Genomic DNA, 15,101 nt, shown 5'->3' on the forward strand with positions numbered 1-15,101 from the left:
TTCGTATAAGATAGCATGAGATCTTACTGTACTGAAAATTTCAGTTTGCTAGGTCCAATAGTAAATGAATAATCCGCTGAAATAAAGAACACCTATTTTCTTAATAGAAGTAAAACCCATATGCTGTTACTGTTTGTTTAAAAATGTAGTATTAAATTCTTTTTCTCTCCCGTGGCTGTCGAAAATTCCATTGTTGCTTCAGTTTTATCAACAAATCAGAAATAGATTAATCGTTGACAATTTAACTTTCCGTAAATACATGTATGATTTTTTTTTTTAAACCTGCAAAGTAAATACAATTTGGGTGCTTCGAAATAAAGAGTACGTGGTTCGATGAATGTGATCGTGTGGTGGTTTGAGCGTGATAGATTGTGATAGTTATATATATATATATTTATTACTGCGTAATGTAAATATGTGTATGGCCTGCGTGAAAATGTACGAAATAGGGTGTTGATAAAATATTACTTCGTGCGAAAATTAGTAGATAATGAATGAACGTAATGATATGTTAATAATATGATATATAATATGAACGAGATGACGACCCCTATATTTAAATGGATAGGCCTAGTGAATTTTATATAGTGAAAATATGAATATGTTTACGAAAAAAAAAAAAAAATCTCTCGCGTTTTGACTTCCACACCAGTGCATTCATCCAACCGAGTTTGCTACTTGAATGTAAATTATAGTTGGGAATTGTGTGTTACTTTGCATTTATGTACCTCATAATAACAGCCCCAGATCTTAAGCCTTTCAATAGATAGAGTAGTATCATGTGGGAATTACTTCTAAAGGTTGACAGAAATGATAATTAAGAAAACCAACTGCTATTTCCTGTGATCATCGAAAAGTACAGGTTTCGGTCAGTTGTACCTTTAACATTCATAGCCTCTCCGAGATTTTTTTTTTTGTTGCTTACCTTATTTATTTATGGTGCAGTGTTCATATAACTCAGTTCGGACTATCCGATTAAATTAACTGCTACTAAATTTAGCGTACCCGGACGTCGACCCCTAGTCCCCTTAAGTATTTTTCATGTCTTTTCTTAGTTTAATTAGATGAGGGAAATTAACGACGTCCCAGACGGTGGCATGTCTGCGCTGGGTAGCCATCGGTGATGTTTCGGTAATTGAAATCACCGATCCAAAATTCAGTTTATTTATTTAATTTTTTTTTAATTTTGGCGAATTACTAATTAGGGATACCTTAGCTATTATTCTAATTTCATTACTATTCTGGAATCTTCTAGTTTCCAAGAGGTCGGATGATTTTTTTTTCTTGAAATTCTAAATTAGCGCCTTCTCTAACCTTCCGGACGATTTCCGGGAACCTGCTGGTTTGGGCCGGATACGGGGATCGGATTTCAATCTTACAACCAAACTCTTGTGGGATTGGGATCTGATGGACACAGAACTTGCATCCTTGGCAGCAGGGCGTTCCTTGAGTCTACGTATTTGAGTAGACCACCCTTTTGGCATGTTAAGAATATTTTGGCTATGGATTTGTCGAGATAGAAATTCGACTTTTGTCTTTGTAGCGTTAGTTATTTCTCACTTAAGTCTTGGGCGCCACTATTCTTCGTCTTCCTTCTTCTCTATCTCTCTCTGTCTTCATTACTTCGAGATTTTTTTTTTTAATTTTTCAACCTTGCCCCCCCCCCCCGATTTCTGAAACTCATGAAAACGTACAATATTCATATAACTTATTTCGATCGTATGTACTAACTGAGACATCGAGGGATGCAATTCGTGGAGGTATTGAGCACAACTCAGGACCATTTCCGCGATATTCAATCCACCACGGGAGAAATTGACGGGAAGGTACACTATGCTTTTAGATTCCTAGAGACCTTTGTTATTCATTGATCATACAACTTATATCAAATGGATTACTGATTTCTGGTTTTTATTTCTATTGATTGGTCATATAGTGTGTATGTATTAATAGTTTGGGCCCACTAGTTTCGAATAACATTGATTTTTTTCTGTTGTATATACATCTATATATATGTACTTACATAGTTTTAAAAGTTACGTGCCTGCTCTATTTGTTGCATTTCCACTTCTTATGTCAACTTATTAAATAACACCAACATTTTTTTTTTCATATACGCGGATCTTTAGTAAATTGAAAATGATTATTGATTATCGGGTTTATACATATAAAATATAATGTTGCAACCTTATGAAGGAAAAAGGTGAATTTTGATAGTCAGGGTTTTGTTTTGTCTTTGAGCCAAATAAATATAAATATTTATAAAATATGAATACTTGTCGAATATGAACGGTTATGTAGAAGTTAAACGTCGACGAAATATTAAGATAGATATTAAAGTGAAATTTATTGTATTGATTAATATGAATACATATATGTATATATATACGAGTATGTATGTAATGGGCTCGGTATTTACCCTGGTTTTGTTTAGGTTGCCATAGGTTTTTGACACCCGACCTTTACCAACTATTTGTGACATATAGTGTTACCGCGTATATTGTAATAAATTACATTTTGTTGAGTGGTTACTGATGTCTGTAACTATTAAAGTTGAATATAATGTTAAATACCGCATGTGAATAAAACAAGTAGCGGGTCGTAAGATAAATAAGAATAACCCTAATCCTTACCCAAACTTACTTTGCGAGTGAAATTAGCAACCTACGAAACAGTGCGCCCCTCCAACGACTTTTTCCATCAGTAAAACATGGAACAAATCCTTCCCCTACGATCGGACACCAAACTATTCAGTATCTAGAATTTTTGACTACAAGATCTATACTAGGGAAAAATTTAGTGATCTTAAATTCAACGAACTAAAATCTGTTTAATAAGTTAATGCGAATACCGGAATATGGAAATATGTTCCCAATATCTGTGACTGGATTTGATAAGTTTTCCTTAATATTGACAAACTTTGAAATTTTAGATAAAGTGCGTCGAGTGACGAAATGAGAAATATAGATATACATATATGTGATATGAAGCAATTAGTTGTCTATAGTTAAGACAAAAACAATTGAATACTCTCACGGACACAAACCACAGTGCATAAAGAGAGTTGAAAAAAAAGAAAAAAAAAAGGAGCTATTATCGACGTGAGAACAAAGACTCATAAAACTGTCGATATGTCTCCTATTGAGACAAAGACTCAATAAAATATTACTAAAGTGTTTTTTTTTTTTTGAATGATTAACCAATTATTTTTTCTCTTTTGCCTGCAACGATATGTATTCATTGCACTGAATTTTAAATATATATTGACCCTTGAATTTTTTTTCTTGTCTCGTCTTTGGTTTAATTCTTTTTCATGTAATCCAACTTTTAAAATATATATAGGAAGAGAAATGTGTTATTTGGTCTTGATAAAATTAGCGAATTTCTATGCATGTTAATGAAACATTCTTTCCATGTATTAAATTTTTTCCCTGTTATGTCCAACTAATTTTGCTTTTATTGAAATGTAATAAATGTATATAGTAATGTAGTTAGGTTAGTTTAATTTAACTAAATACAACCCGAAGTATACATTGTCCTGTATGAATGTGTGTGTGAGTGAAATGTAGGTTTAGTATTAAGTGCATCCATTATTTTGACATATATGTGTGATTTAATATAATTAATGGTAGTTATCAATTAAACTCATTGAATGTTAATACTAACTTAAGTTGGCTCTATGAAGGAGGTAAAAAGGACTGAAGTAGCCTGAACGAATGATCATCATGAGAGAACTGTGAGAGTCAAAATCTTCTACGAATATGTAATACTCTGACTTTTTTTTTTTCTTTGTGGTCGATTCTAACATGCCATCAACTTCGTCGTTTATTTTTCAAATATTGGATATTAGTGGAAATATTGAATAAACTGTAGAATTAAACTTTCTCATCTATCTCAGATCTAGATCGGGATAATTTGGTAGTTAGGGTTAAATGGATCTAGATCGGGGATGTATGGGTTAACATGTGTCTACCGTTGATCACGTTAATACCAGATATTCAACTAATAGCTATTGGAAATGATCACAATTAGATAATTATTCGCTTTCCTTTACCATATTCCTTAAAATATCTAGTAACAGTTTTCCCTTTATCACCTTCTTACTTTACATCTTTCCTCTTCTATCTTCTTTCTTTTCTTCATCTTCTTCTTCTATTTTTTTTAATAAAACTGGAAGGGGGGTCGTGACTGGGAATTCTATATGTAATAAACACGGTCATGTATTTATTTATTTTACTTTATTTTCTTTAGAAGTCCGAAAAAAAGTTTTCTCGTTTCGATCGAACCTAGTATGTTCGAAATTAAGAAATGGAAATTATATTCCAATGTAATTAGGCATAAGCTGATAGCTTCATGAACATCCCCACCAGGGGTGAAGGGTTCCCATTCACGACTTATTTCTGTGCATCACCTTTGTTGCAGATTTTTTTTTTCTCAATCAGTTGTAGATTGACGCGCAGCGACAGGATTCGTTGTTATGGCAACAGTGGTTGCTATGGCAACGACGACGGCCCCATAAGCCAGTTTTAGTGGAGTTAGGTCAACTGATTCCTCAACTATCCAAGAAAGTTAAAAGGATTAAACAAGATTCTCCCATTGGATCTGAAATTCACTAATCAAAACTGAGCAGAAAATTCAGTTACTCAAAATCCACTTTTGATAACATCAAGTTTATTTTCTCCATTCTAATGGAAAGGATAAGTATGTTCTCTGTGATTTCCAGTGTAAATAAAAATCAAAATTGATTATGTATTTTTTTTCTGATACTTGAGGTTGACAATACAAAACAAACTTGAAAATATTTGAAAATCTCATTTTTAGAGCCTTCCCAACTTTTTTAATAGTTGTCCTAGTCCAGACAAATTATTTCGAAATTACTGTAATCTAATGTAAGAATGGAATCTCCCTTTTATCTTATTTTTGAATTGAGTTAGATAAATTACATCATTTCTAACCTTGACATTTGACTGTTCTGGAGATTAGAAAAAGTCACCCATATAACTAAGAATTACAATCACGTGAATTTTTGTGTATAGACTTGCCCAAGTCTTCGTTCCTCGTAGAGAGGATAAGATTTAATGGATATTATATTTATATTTCATGTTTATGGCGTTCTTTGTGCATTATCGGTAAACTTCTTCCGGGCCGAGTGATTAAAGATGGCGCGGCCTGAACTTGACTCATCCTCTAGCAAGAAACGCAAGGACATGTGTTTAATTATTTTAAATGAAAAGTCTAAAAAAAAAATGGTTGATTTCTATCACTTCTGGTTTGAATAGAGAGTTAATGGAAGACATGTATCTATCCTTGGGACGTTGAATCGATTCCAACTAACCAGTACTCCTTACTTCTTACGGTAGTTGCTCAATGTAAATCAATATTAAAATCGGAAATACTAATAAATGTTTACCACTTCCGGTTTTAGTTGAGTAATGCGGGTGAAGATATTATCATCTTTTCTTGACAAGCCAAACCGATTAGTAAAAGATGCTTATCCCTATTAATTGCTGTTCTTGTTGTATGGCAGTCAAACTTGAAGCCAGAAGTGATAGTAAAATTTTACAATTTCGAGTTTAGTAGAGTGAGATGCTAGGAGACGCAGAATCGATCTATTTGTCACTATCCATTATCGTTTTTGTTCGATAGGTAAAGTTGAAATCGGAAATGGTTTATGTGTACCAGTTCTAGTTTTAATAGAGTATTTATAAAAGAGATGGAATCTATTCTTGGGACGCCAAATCGATTACGAGAAACTGCATCTCGATATTCGTTATCATTTTTGCTCTGATATCTGTCGACAGACAGACGGACGGACGAATATACCCGTTCTATAAGACATCCGACACTTATGGCAGCCTAATAGTGTTTAATTATTTTAAATGAAAAGTGTAAAAACGAAATTTCCTGTCTGTTACTTTAATAGGGGATTCCTACATTATGAACATCTTATTTCCCCCTACTCCTAATAATTGCAGTCCCTCTTTCTCCCAATGCTGCCAAATTTGCAAAAATCCTTAATTGTATACTGTTCAAATTTTAAGCATGTTGCTTAAGCAATTTGACGTAGCAATTATCACTCAATTAGGATACATAAAAAACATATTGCTTATAAATATGTTAATTTCGTGTTAATTTTATTTTCAAGCATTTTAATATATTCCTGAATAATGTATTTTTGATAGATGTTGAAGTACCGGGTGAGCCAGGTGAATTAAATATACTGTTACTATATTTGCAATAAAGATTTGATAACATAATCATATGTCAGAAGTTGTAATGGTACTCCTTTTATGATAGTGACTATGTTGTCAAATTCTCATTGCAATAATAGTAATAATATAATTGCTTTAGTCTCATGCTACTTTTTCGAGATCCATCATGTACCGTATAGTATACTCCTAGGTTGCAAAATTCAATCATTCATTTTCTCTTAGACCGTCTTTTGCCAGATTACAATAAACCGCTCTTACAACATAATCGCATTTTAATGTGTTATTCTATAAGAATTGATAACTCAATTTGCTTTGTAAAATACTAAATATTTGTAGTTTAGCTTCACATCTAGATAAAATCATGAAGTAACGCATGCAAACAGATATAAACATGATACTCACAAGGAACCCGGTCATGAACGTGTTATCCGGATTGTATTGGTATTCAACTTTTCCTCTCATATTTATTCCGTCTATTAAAACAATACTTGGTACACACATTTGTTATTCCCTATAGTATTTTTCGAGATACATTTGGATTGTGTACTTTTACCCGGGACCACTCTGGAAGTATTTTTCCTGACATTCTCCCAATTTTCCCTATTCAAATATGTTATGAGCCTCAATACATAGCACCTCTGGAAAGCTTGTTTCATGCTGAAGAGAATGAACTATAAACCACGACTTTCCGGTGAACAATGTTGATGCAACAAGTATTTAACTGCAAGTCTACGATTTTATTTATACTGGGTGCTGGGAAGTCCTTAGCTTTGCTCCCTTCCCCCTTGGATATTTATAATGTTTGTTTTTATTTGAAAACTATATGTGTCTATATGTTTGTGACGAAATATTAAAACATTGGTACTAAGGAAAGTTATTTTCTTTTTTATGTGAGTGCTTGAGATGTCAGGGCAGCCCAACAAGTTCAACGATGTTGAGAGTCGAGCGGTGGTGAAGTTCCTCTTCCTCCAGGGGAAATCTGCAAAGACGATCCATGGTGAGATGCAGCAAACATTGGGGGTCCATGCACCTTGTTATTCCACAGTGAAGAATTGGGTTGTGAAATTTAAGACAGGCCATTTTGGCACTGAAGATGACCCCCGCCCTGGGAGATCATCCATAGTGATTGTGCCAGAAACCATTGAACAGGTTCATGAAATGATTCTCACAGACAGACGAATTTCTGCTAAAAGTATAGCAGAGGACCTACGAATATCCCGTGAACGTGTTGGTGTCATTATTCGCGATCATTTGCACATGAACAAACTTTCTGCCAAATGGGTGCCGAAATGTTTGCAAGCCGATCAAAAGCGTGCAAGAGTGTTTGCTTCCAAAGAGGTTTTCAGCCGTTTTGAGCAGGAAGGGACTAATTTTGTGCAACGTTTGATCACGGAGGATGAAACATGGATCTATTTATATGATCCAGAGACAAAGGAACAATCAAAAGAGTGACGTCACAGTGGTTCACCGAGGCCAAAAAAGTTTCGTGTGCAAAAATCAAGTTCAAAGGTTCTTGCCAGTGTTTTTTGGGATAAGGATGGGGTAATCTTTGTTGATTATCTAGAACAAGGTAACACCATAACAAGAGCTTATTATGCATCATTACTGGAAAGGATTTACTCAGAGCTGAAGCAAAAACGCCGTGGAAAGTTGTAACGAAAAGTTGTCTACTTTCAAGACAACGCATCTCCTCACAAGAGCAATGTTGCGATGCAAAAATTGGCTAGCTTAGGGTTTGAAAACTTGCACCACCCACCATATTCACCTGACCCGGCCCCATCAGACTACCACTTATTCCCAAATTTAAAGAAACACTTGAAGGGGCAAAAATTCGCCACCATTTCTGAAGCAATTACAGCAGTAAATTCATGGTTTGACACCCAACCAAAAGAGTTTTATTTAGAGGGCCTAAATAAATTGCAGGCCCGAAGCAAAAAATGCATCGAATTGAAGGGAATTAATGTTGAATAAATCAATCAAAAAAAATTAATTTTGTCTTATTTTTCTTAGTAAAGCTAAGAACTTATCAGCACCCCCTCGTAACAGGGTTAATGGACCCCAGGGACTTACTCCGTTTAGAGGTCTGTGCGGGTTCAGGCTGTAAAGTTTTGAATATACAACCATATTTCTCGGAAATTTTCGGTCCTAACTTTGTAAATATACTTTACAACGATATTCATCGGACCGTTGTTTCTGGAGAACTTTTAAAGCATATCTAAATTTGTAACTTGAGACACCCACACTATAAATCTTATCATCATTGTGCAAATTGAGAATAAAGGTAACTGTGTAGTGGAGATAAAAACTAAAAGTAGCAAAAATAAACATGGCTTATCTGTGAGTGAAAGTTTGACCAGCGAGAGTGTAGATTCCATTCTTTTTCTTCACAACAATCGACAATGACTGCTTTGAGGACTATCTGGGTGAGTTAATTGAAATGAAATGAAATCTTTGAGTTTTACGTCCCACGATTATGACGGTTAGGCTAAAGGAGACGGTGATGATGAGTAATGAATGAAATGGTGGAATGAAGAAAGTGAGAGGAAACGGGAGAACCCCGAGAAAACCCACTCACACGGTGTTTGTCCACCACAAACTGAGTGAGTTAAGTACACATCCATTTACCCAAGAATTTGCACATTGACATTTTGTTGTAAATATTTCTAGAATGCATATTTCCATTTTATGAGAATTTATATAAATGAAATGAAATGAAATATTTAGATTTTTGTCGCACGATTATGCACCGAATCTAAGGGAGACGGAATTTATATAAATAATAATTTTCTTTAAAGAATTCATATAGTTAGTAAGTGTAAACGATAACATCTATTTCGTTATTCTCTCTGAATCATAAAGCTTTTAAACTGCAAAATTAAACCTCTAATTGTTGTAAATAAAAGTACAATTTTTAATTATTAAGTTTCTGTAATTCAGACTTATTTCGGGCTCATTTGATTATCACACAAGCTCGGACCGGGCTTGAATCAAAAGGCTAAAACATACAGAGTCTCCCAAAAGTCCTGCAAAAAAGTAAAAAGCTGTAACTTTGAAAGTACTACTTTCAATTTTGTATTTTGTTCGTAATGTTTTAGTGGAAATGTTAAAAATTTTGTTGGCAACAATGAGTGGATGTAAACGTTGACGTCATAACCGCAATTCACGTGACAAAGATGGCATCTACTCAAGAGAAAGCGCAGTGTGTGGCGTGGTTTTGTGAGTTAAAATCTAGTGTTTTGGTAAGAAGAAAATTCCGACGAAAATATCAGAAACAACCACCTGCAGGTTCAAGTATCAAGAGATGGTACGATAAGTTCCTAGCTACCGGAAGTGTCTTGGACTTGCCTCGTAGCAGAAGGCCAACAACCAGTGTTGATGTGATTCAGTCCGTACAGGAAAGCGTGTTGCGAAGTCAAAGAAATCATTGAAACGCAGATCCTTGGAGCTGCGAGTGCCAATGACAACGCTACACAATATCGTTCGTAAGAAAATAAAGGCAAAGCCTTACACGTTGAAATTTGTACAGGAATTGACGGAAGAAGACTGTGACATAAGAAGTGAGTTTTGTGAAATGCCATTCTTGGATTTCCGGAAAGACTTCAGCAATGTTTGGACAGGAGGTTTGGGGTTTAAAAAATGCTTGGAAACAAAATTTCAGACTTTCTTACAAGTCCACTAAAAGTTTTGTACAAATACAATAAATGGTTACAAAGTTACAGCTTTTTACTTTTTTGCAGGACTTTTGGAAGACCCTGTATTTCGGACTCAGGTCGGGCCACACATAAATTCACGGACCGGGCGGGTCCGGGCTAAAAATAGCAGCCCATGCAGACCTCTAACTCCTTTGTCTATAGCATCTAACTTTTTAAGTATGAACATATCTTTGTTACGTTTATCGAATGGACTAGGTTTGATTCGGATGTCCGGATGACACGTTCAAGTCCGTTCCTTGTCAGTAATATTCACAAATGAAACGAAGTACTTTTACCGAATAAATGACCAAATGAAAGAGCAGCATAAAAAGTCGCTTGTCAACCCGATTATACTAACTAATGATTAGTTGGTTTTGTGATTTAGCATATCTTTTTTATGTGTTACATACCACTGAATCACGTTTTAGAATTTAACACTTCATTTCACTACCGGAGCTGTGTGTATCATATCACTAGGTAAAGTATATAATAAAGGGTCAATATTGTACTTTGTACAGCTTCTCTAAATATAATGCAACGAGTTTAAAAGTAATTTATAAAGTAAATTAGTCGTCTTGACCTTTTAATTTTCTTTTGTTTAATTTCATTAATTTCTAGTAATTACACGTGATTTTGAAATTAATATTACTTAACTTTATAGTCTATGATGATTGCTTGATCATAGATTACATTAATCGAAATAAAACCCAGCTAAGAATGCTCCAAGGGCATTGCCAGAATAAACTTAATTTTTTTTCTTATTAACTTCTACAGGCTTTATACTAATTGTTTTTTGTACTTTGTTATTTATACTCATTAAACATTTTTTGTAATATATCTATCCATTTAAAATTTTCTTGAGTACTAAATTTTTAAGTTTTGTTTTAGAATTCTGTGAAAACGTTCTACGATACGTTGTTTTACGAAGACACATGCTCAAAATTGGAAACTTCGCAAAATATCAACTCTGTATGAGTTAATTCCCGAGATATGGCTCCTTAAACTTCCCGAAATCCGAACAATTTTGGCCAATATCTAAGGAACGGTGGCCAGGTGGCCAGTGGCCACCAGTAACTGTTTGATACAAAAATGTTCACAAACTGATTAGGTATTGATCAACACCAATATCATCTCTCTATGACTTACGGTTCCCGAGATATGGCTCCTTAAAATCTCCCGAAATCGGAAATTTTGGGGCCAATATCTCGGGAACGGTAAGAGTGACGCGAAAAATTCAAGAGAGTTTTTAATGCTCTATTGAATGGAGGGCTCAAAATTGAAAAATTTGCAAATAACAGCCACACACATACAAAAACAATTCAGTAACGAACTTTTTTTAGTTCGCTGATAAGAAACTCTACTCTTTCCGAAGTATACAAAGACACTTCCAAAGTGAAATGAAATGTAGTTTTTCAATTTTACCTCCCATGATTATGTCCTGTGAGCTAAGAAGGACAGATAAGTACTGCAAGTAAATGATTGTGAAAGCATTGATGGAATAAGAATGTTGCAGGAAATTAAAAAACCCTAACACAACCCACGGACACCATGTTGTCCTACCAGAAATTAACATGGTCTGGGGAAAATTGCTTTCCAGTTTTTTTGAAAGATCTAATTACGAATTGGAAACAATTACCTTATCTGCACTGTAAAAAATAAAAAAAAACATCATTTAAACACTTTTAAAACAGTTTTTGAGGAGAAAAATTGATAAAATAGTGTTCAAAAAGTGTGCATCGCGTGTTTAAAAAGCGTTAATTCTTAAAAACAGTGTCTAGTGTGACATATTTAAAACACTCCTTCTCAGCAAGCATTTCGAAAACAAAGTTATGTCACATTCTGCAAACATATTTGGGACACATTTGGGAAAACAGTATCTAAAAGGGGGTGAATATGTGTTACTCAAGGGTGTTCAAAAAGAGTCGGTAATATGTAAAATGTCCCAACTGTGTCTAAAAGTCGTTTCGAAATATTTTGTAGTATGTGTGGGAACTCGTTGTGATAGGGTTATTGGTGCTAATAAAATTGTATTCCAATAAATCTTTTTGTATATATATATATATATATATATATATATATATATATATATATATAGGGAGAGAGAGAGGGAGAGAGAGAGAGAGAGAGAGAGAGAGTGCAAATTTTTCAATGAGAGTAATTTCTGTGCGAATTTTATTGGACAACTGTACATCCAATATTTAAAATATTCTTTCTTACTGTACAAAATACCTATCTTAGTCTGGAAAATGCAGTATGGTTTTCCTTAATAGTATAGTAATATTTACCTCTGTCATACTTGAGAAGATGCATTCCTCCATCCTCTATGTTTGACCTAAAAACGTTTACTTCTTCCTTAATGTCAACCATTTCGACCGCCTCGGTGGTCCTACACCCGTCTAAAGAGAATCAACTCTTTGAATGAGCCTAATGAAAACTAGATTATGAACAACTACTTACAATACTTTTAAGAAATAATCACAGACCATCTTTTCGTAATAGGTCAAGGTCAATTTTGCGATTTGCTATGTGCTTAGTGTTTGCTCACTCATGACCTTTTGTTGTGCACGTGAGTTTTGACCTATTTATATTTTCTATTATTTTTATTGGTAGCTAATATATCACATTTTGCACTTTGGTGTCGCTCTTATTTGTTAAGTTTCTAAGCGTTATACACTGTCTTGTTACACACAAAAATATCATATTACGTTATTTATGATAATTATTGATCAGATATACAAAAAAACACAGTGTCTCATCTTTCTTATCTTATAGTCAATATTCCAAGGACTAATTGAGTTTGAAGTTCCGCAGCCGCTATCGTGCCAACCACGTCCATTCATAAAAATAGTTCACACTTTCCTACTCCAATATGTGGCAATTGGCAGCATATACTACTGTAAATTAAGTGGTTTACATTCTATAGCTAACGTTGAACAATACGGGTGGACTGGTCTGTCCGGTGACCTTAACTTTTATGGCACCGCAACAAAATAATAATAACGAAAATAAACTGAATACATTTCCCTGAAATATTTACACTATTTTTCAATAATAATGCACAAAATATTGAGCATGCCTTGTAAGTCTTCGTACTTTTCTAAGTGTTGTGTGTAAGATAACTTTAAGTTACAGCTAAGTTGCCGGGGCTGTCTTCTCTTATGAAATATCAAATCACAATATCACTTTTGTTCAAACTACTTTTATGTCTTATGTAGTTAAAATCGTATGTAGTTGTGGAAATAATATCGATGTGTCTACGTAACAAGAGACACATGTAAATGACACAATACCTCCTCCTCTCCGACCAACTGGTAATTCAGCCTTCAATATCTGTACCACCGTTCTTTTTACGGAACCTGTCCCCCTTGATGGTTTCCCTATGCAAAAAGTGTACTTGTGTCCCTGTGAATTAAATACTTGAAAATAAAGATACTTATCGATACTTATATATATTATCAGCACCAAAACTATGTTAATAATAATAATGTGTCCGTCTAATTCAGATTCCCTCTGATGCTGTGATGGAGTAGGATTGTGCTGTATATTTCGATATATCGACCGATTTCGAATTATCGAAATATTAATATCAAAAAATTGTATTGGTCGATGTATCCATACATTTTGATATTTCAATATTTTGATGTTCAGTATATTGATATTTTTAATATTTCGATATTTTGATCGTCATGGTAGTTTATCGATATCAATTTTGATATTAACCCTTATACGGGCAAGACATTTTTCTAACGTAAACGGGCAACCGGGACTTGTGAGACCCAGTATATATTTTAAGTTCAGAATACACAAAATCAATGCCTATTGTCACTTACTGTTTAGACTAGTCTAGAATGTACAGGTATATATTTTTGTCAAGTAGCGAAACTTCGTGTCACGCTTTTGTAAGCCGCCAAGCAGAATAGCAAATCCGGTCCAGACATTTTTGTAACGTAAACGGGCAACCGGGGCCTGTCAGGCCCAGTATATATTTTAAGTGCAGAACACTCAAAATTCAATGTCTGTTGCCGCATACTGTTCCGACTAAAGGTTACAATAGTCACGTGTTCAATATATAATTATGTGACAATTTGATCTAATATTTGTCAGGAATTTCACTAAAGTTATACGGAGCCTCCTAGGCCCCGGTTGCCCGGTTACGTCAAGAAAAGATTTTCAAATTAGAAAAAAAAAAACATTAGCTTTACCAACTCGATATGTTCATGATTTTAACTTCGACGAAAGATAGAAGAATTCAGTATTTTATGTCTTCGAAATATGTATGGTTATTGAGAAATTTTAGAAAAATGAAGCTACTGGGCCTGCGAGACCCCGGTTGCCCGGATAAGGGTTAAAATATATACTGGGCCTGACAGGCCCCGGTTGCCCGTTTACGTTACAAAAATGTCTGGACCGGATTTGCTATTCTGCTTGGCGGCTTACAAAAGCGTGACACGAAGTTTCGCTACTTGACAAAAATATATACCGGTACATTCTAGACTAGTCTAAACAGTAAGTGACAATAGGCATTGATTTTGTGTATTCTGCACTTAAAATATATACTGGGCCTCACAGGCCCCGGTTGCTCGTTTACGTTACAAAAATGTCTTGCCCGGATAAGGGTTAAAACTTAACAGCGGCGCAAATCTCTCTTCAACATTGGGGGGAGACAAGTAAGACCGTTTGCTTCTCTCTTTTTTTTTTCTTTCTTGTTAAGCGATGCTCAAAATACTTGTGAAATTGAGAAACAATCCTGTGGAGAATCAGGGAGCAGAGTTGTTTTCAACAGTGGGAGGCAGGTAGATTTGAAGCTTATTCTGGGGGGACATCAATTTCATCTCTCTTTCTTTTGTGACAATCGGACACAAATCATCACATTTTTTCCCAAAAAACACATTTCAAAACGGATTATTGGGGGACAGTCTCCCCCCAGTTCCAAGATTAAAAAGTACATGTTCCCCTCATTACCCCGGGATTTGTGCCAATGAACATTAAAACATGTCTTCAAAATGAAGACTTTAATACCTTGTAGTATTTAGTGTGCCATGTTTTTTAGTTTTACGTGTTTCCTGTAGCTATAGGCCAAACATGCTGACTCGACCGCAAATAGAGTTAGAAACTGTGAGCTTTAGTTGGTCAAATACAGAAGCCACTCACTAGAAATCATTTTTCTATTTAATGTGTTCCATGAGTTTCCATAAAT

The 15,101-nt window shown here is 34.6% G+C and overlaps 1 protein-coding gene across 1 annotated transcript in view; it reads right to left on the reverse strand.

Annotated features, from left to right (window-relative positions):
• Positions 1-12,350, reverse strand: part of LOC145667809 (uncharacterized) — a 120,590-nt gene extending 108,240 nt beyond the window's left edge. The window contains exon 1 of the mRNA XM_081735240.1: positions 12,190-12,350. Coding sequence (XP_081591366.1) covers positions 12,190-12,271 — 82 coding nt within the window. The 5' untranslated portion in view covers positions 12,272-12,350. The remainder of the gene's footprint in view (positions 1-12,189) is intronic.
• Between the last annotated feature and the right edge of the window lie 2,751 nt (positions 12,351-15,101).

The sequence above is a fragment of the Thermobia domestica genome, chromosome 13 (genome assembly GCF_964235325.1).
Source record: "Thermobia domestica chromosome 13, izTheDome1.hap1.1, whole genome shotgun sequence".
NCBI lineage: Eukaryota > Metazoa > Arthropoda > Insecta > Zygentoma > Lepismatidae > Thermobia > Thermobia domestica.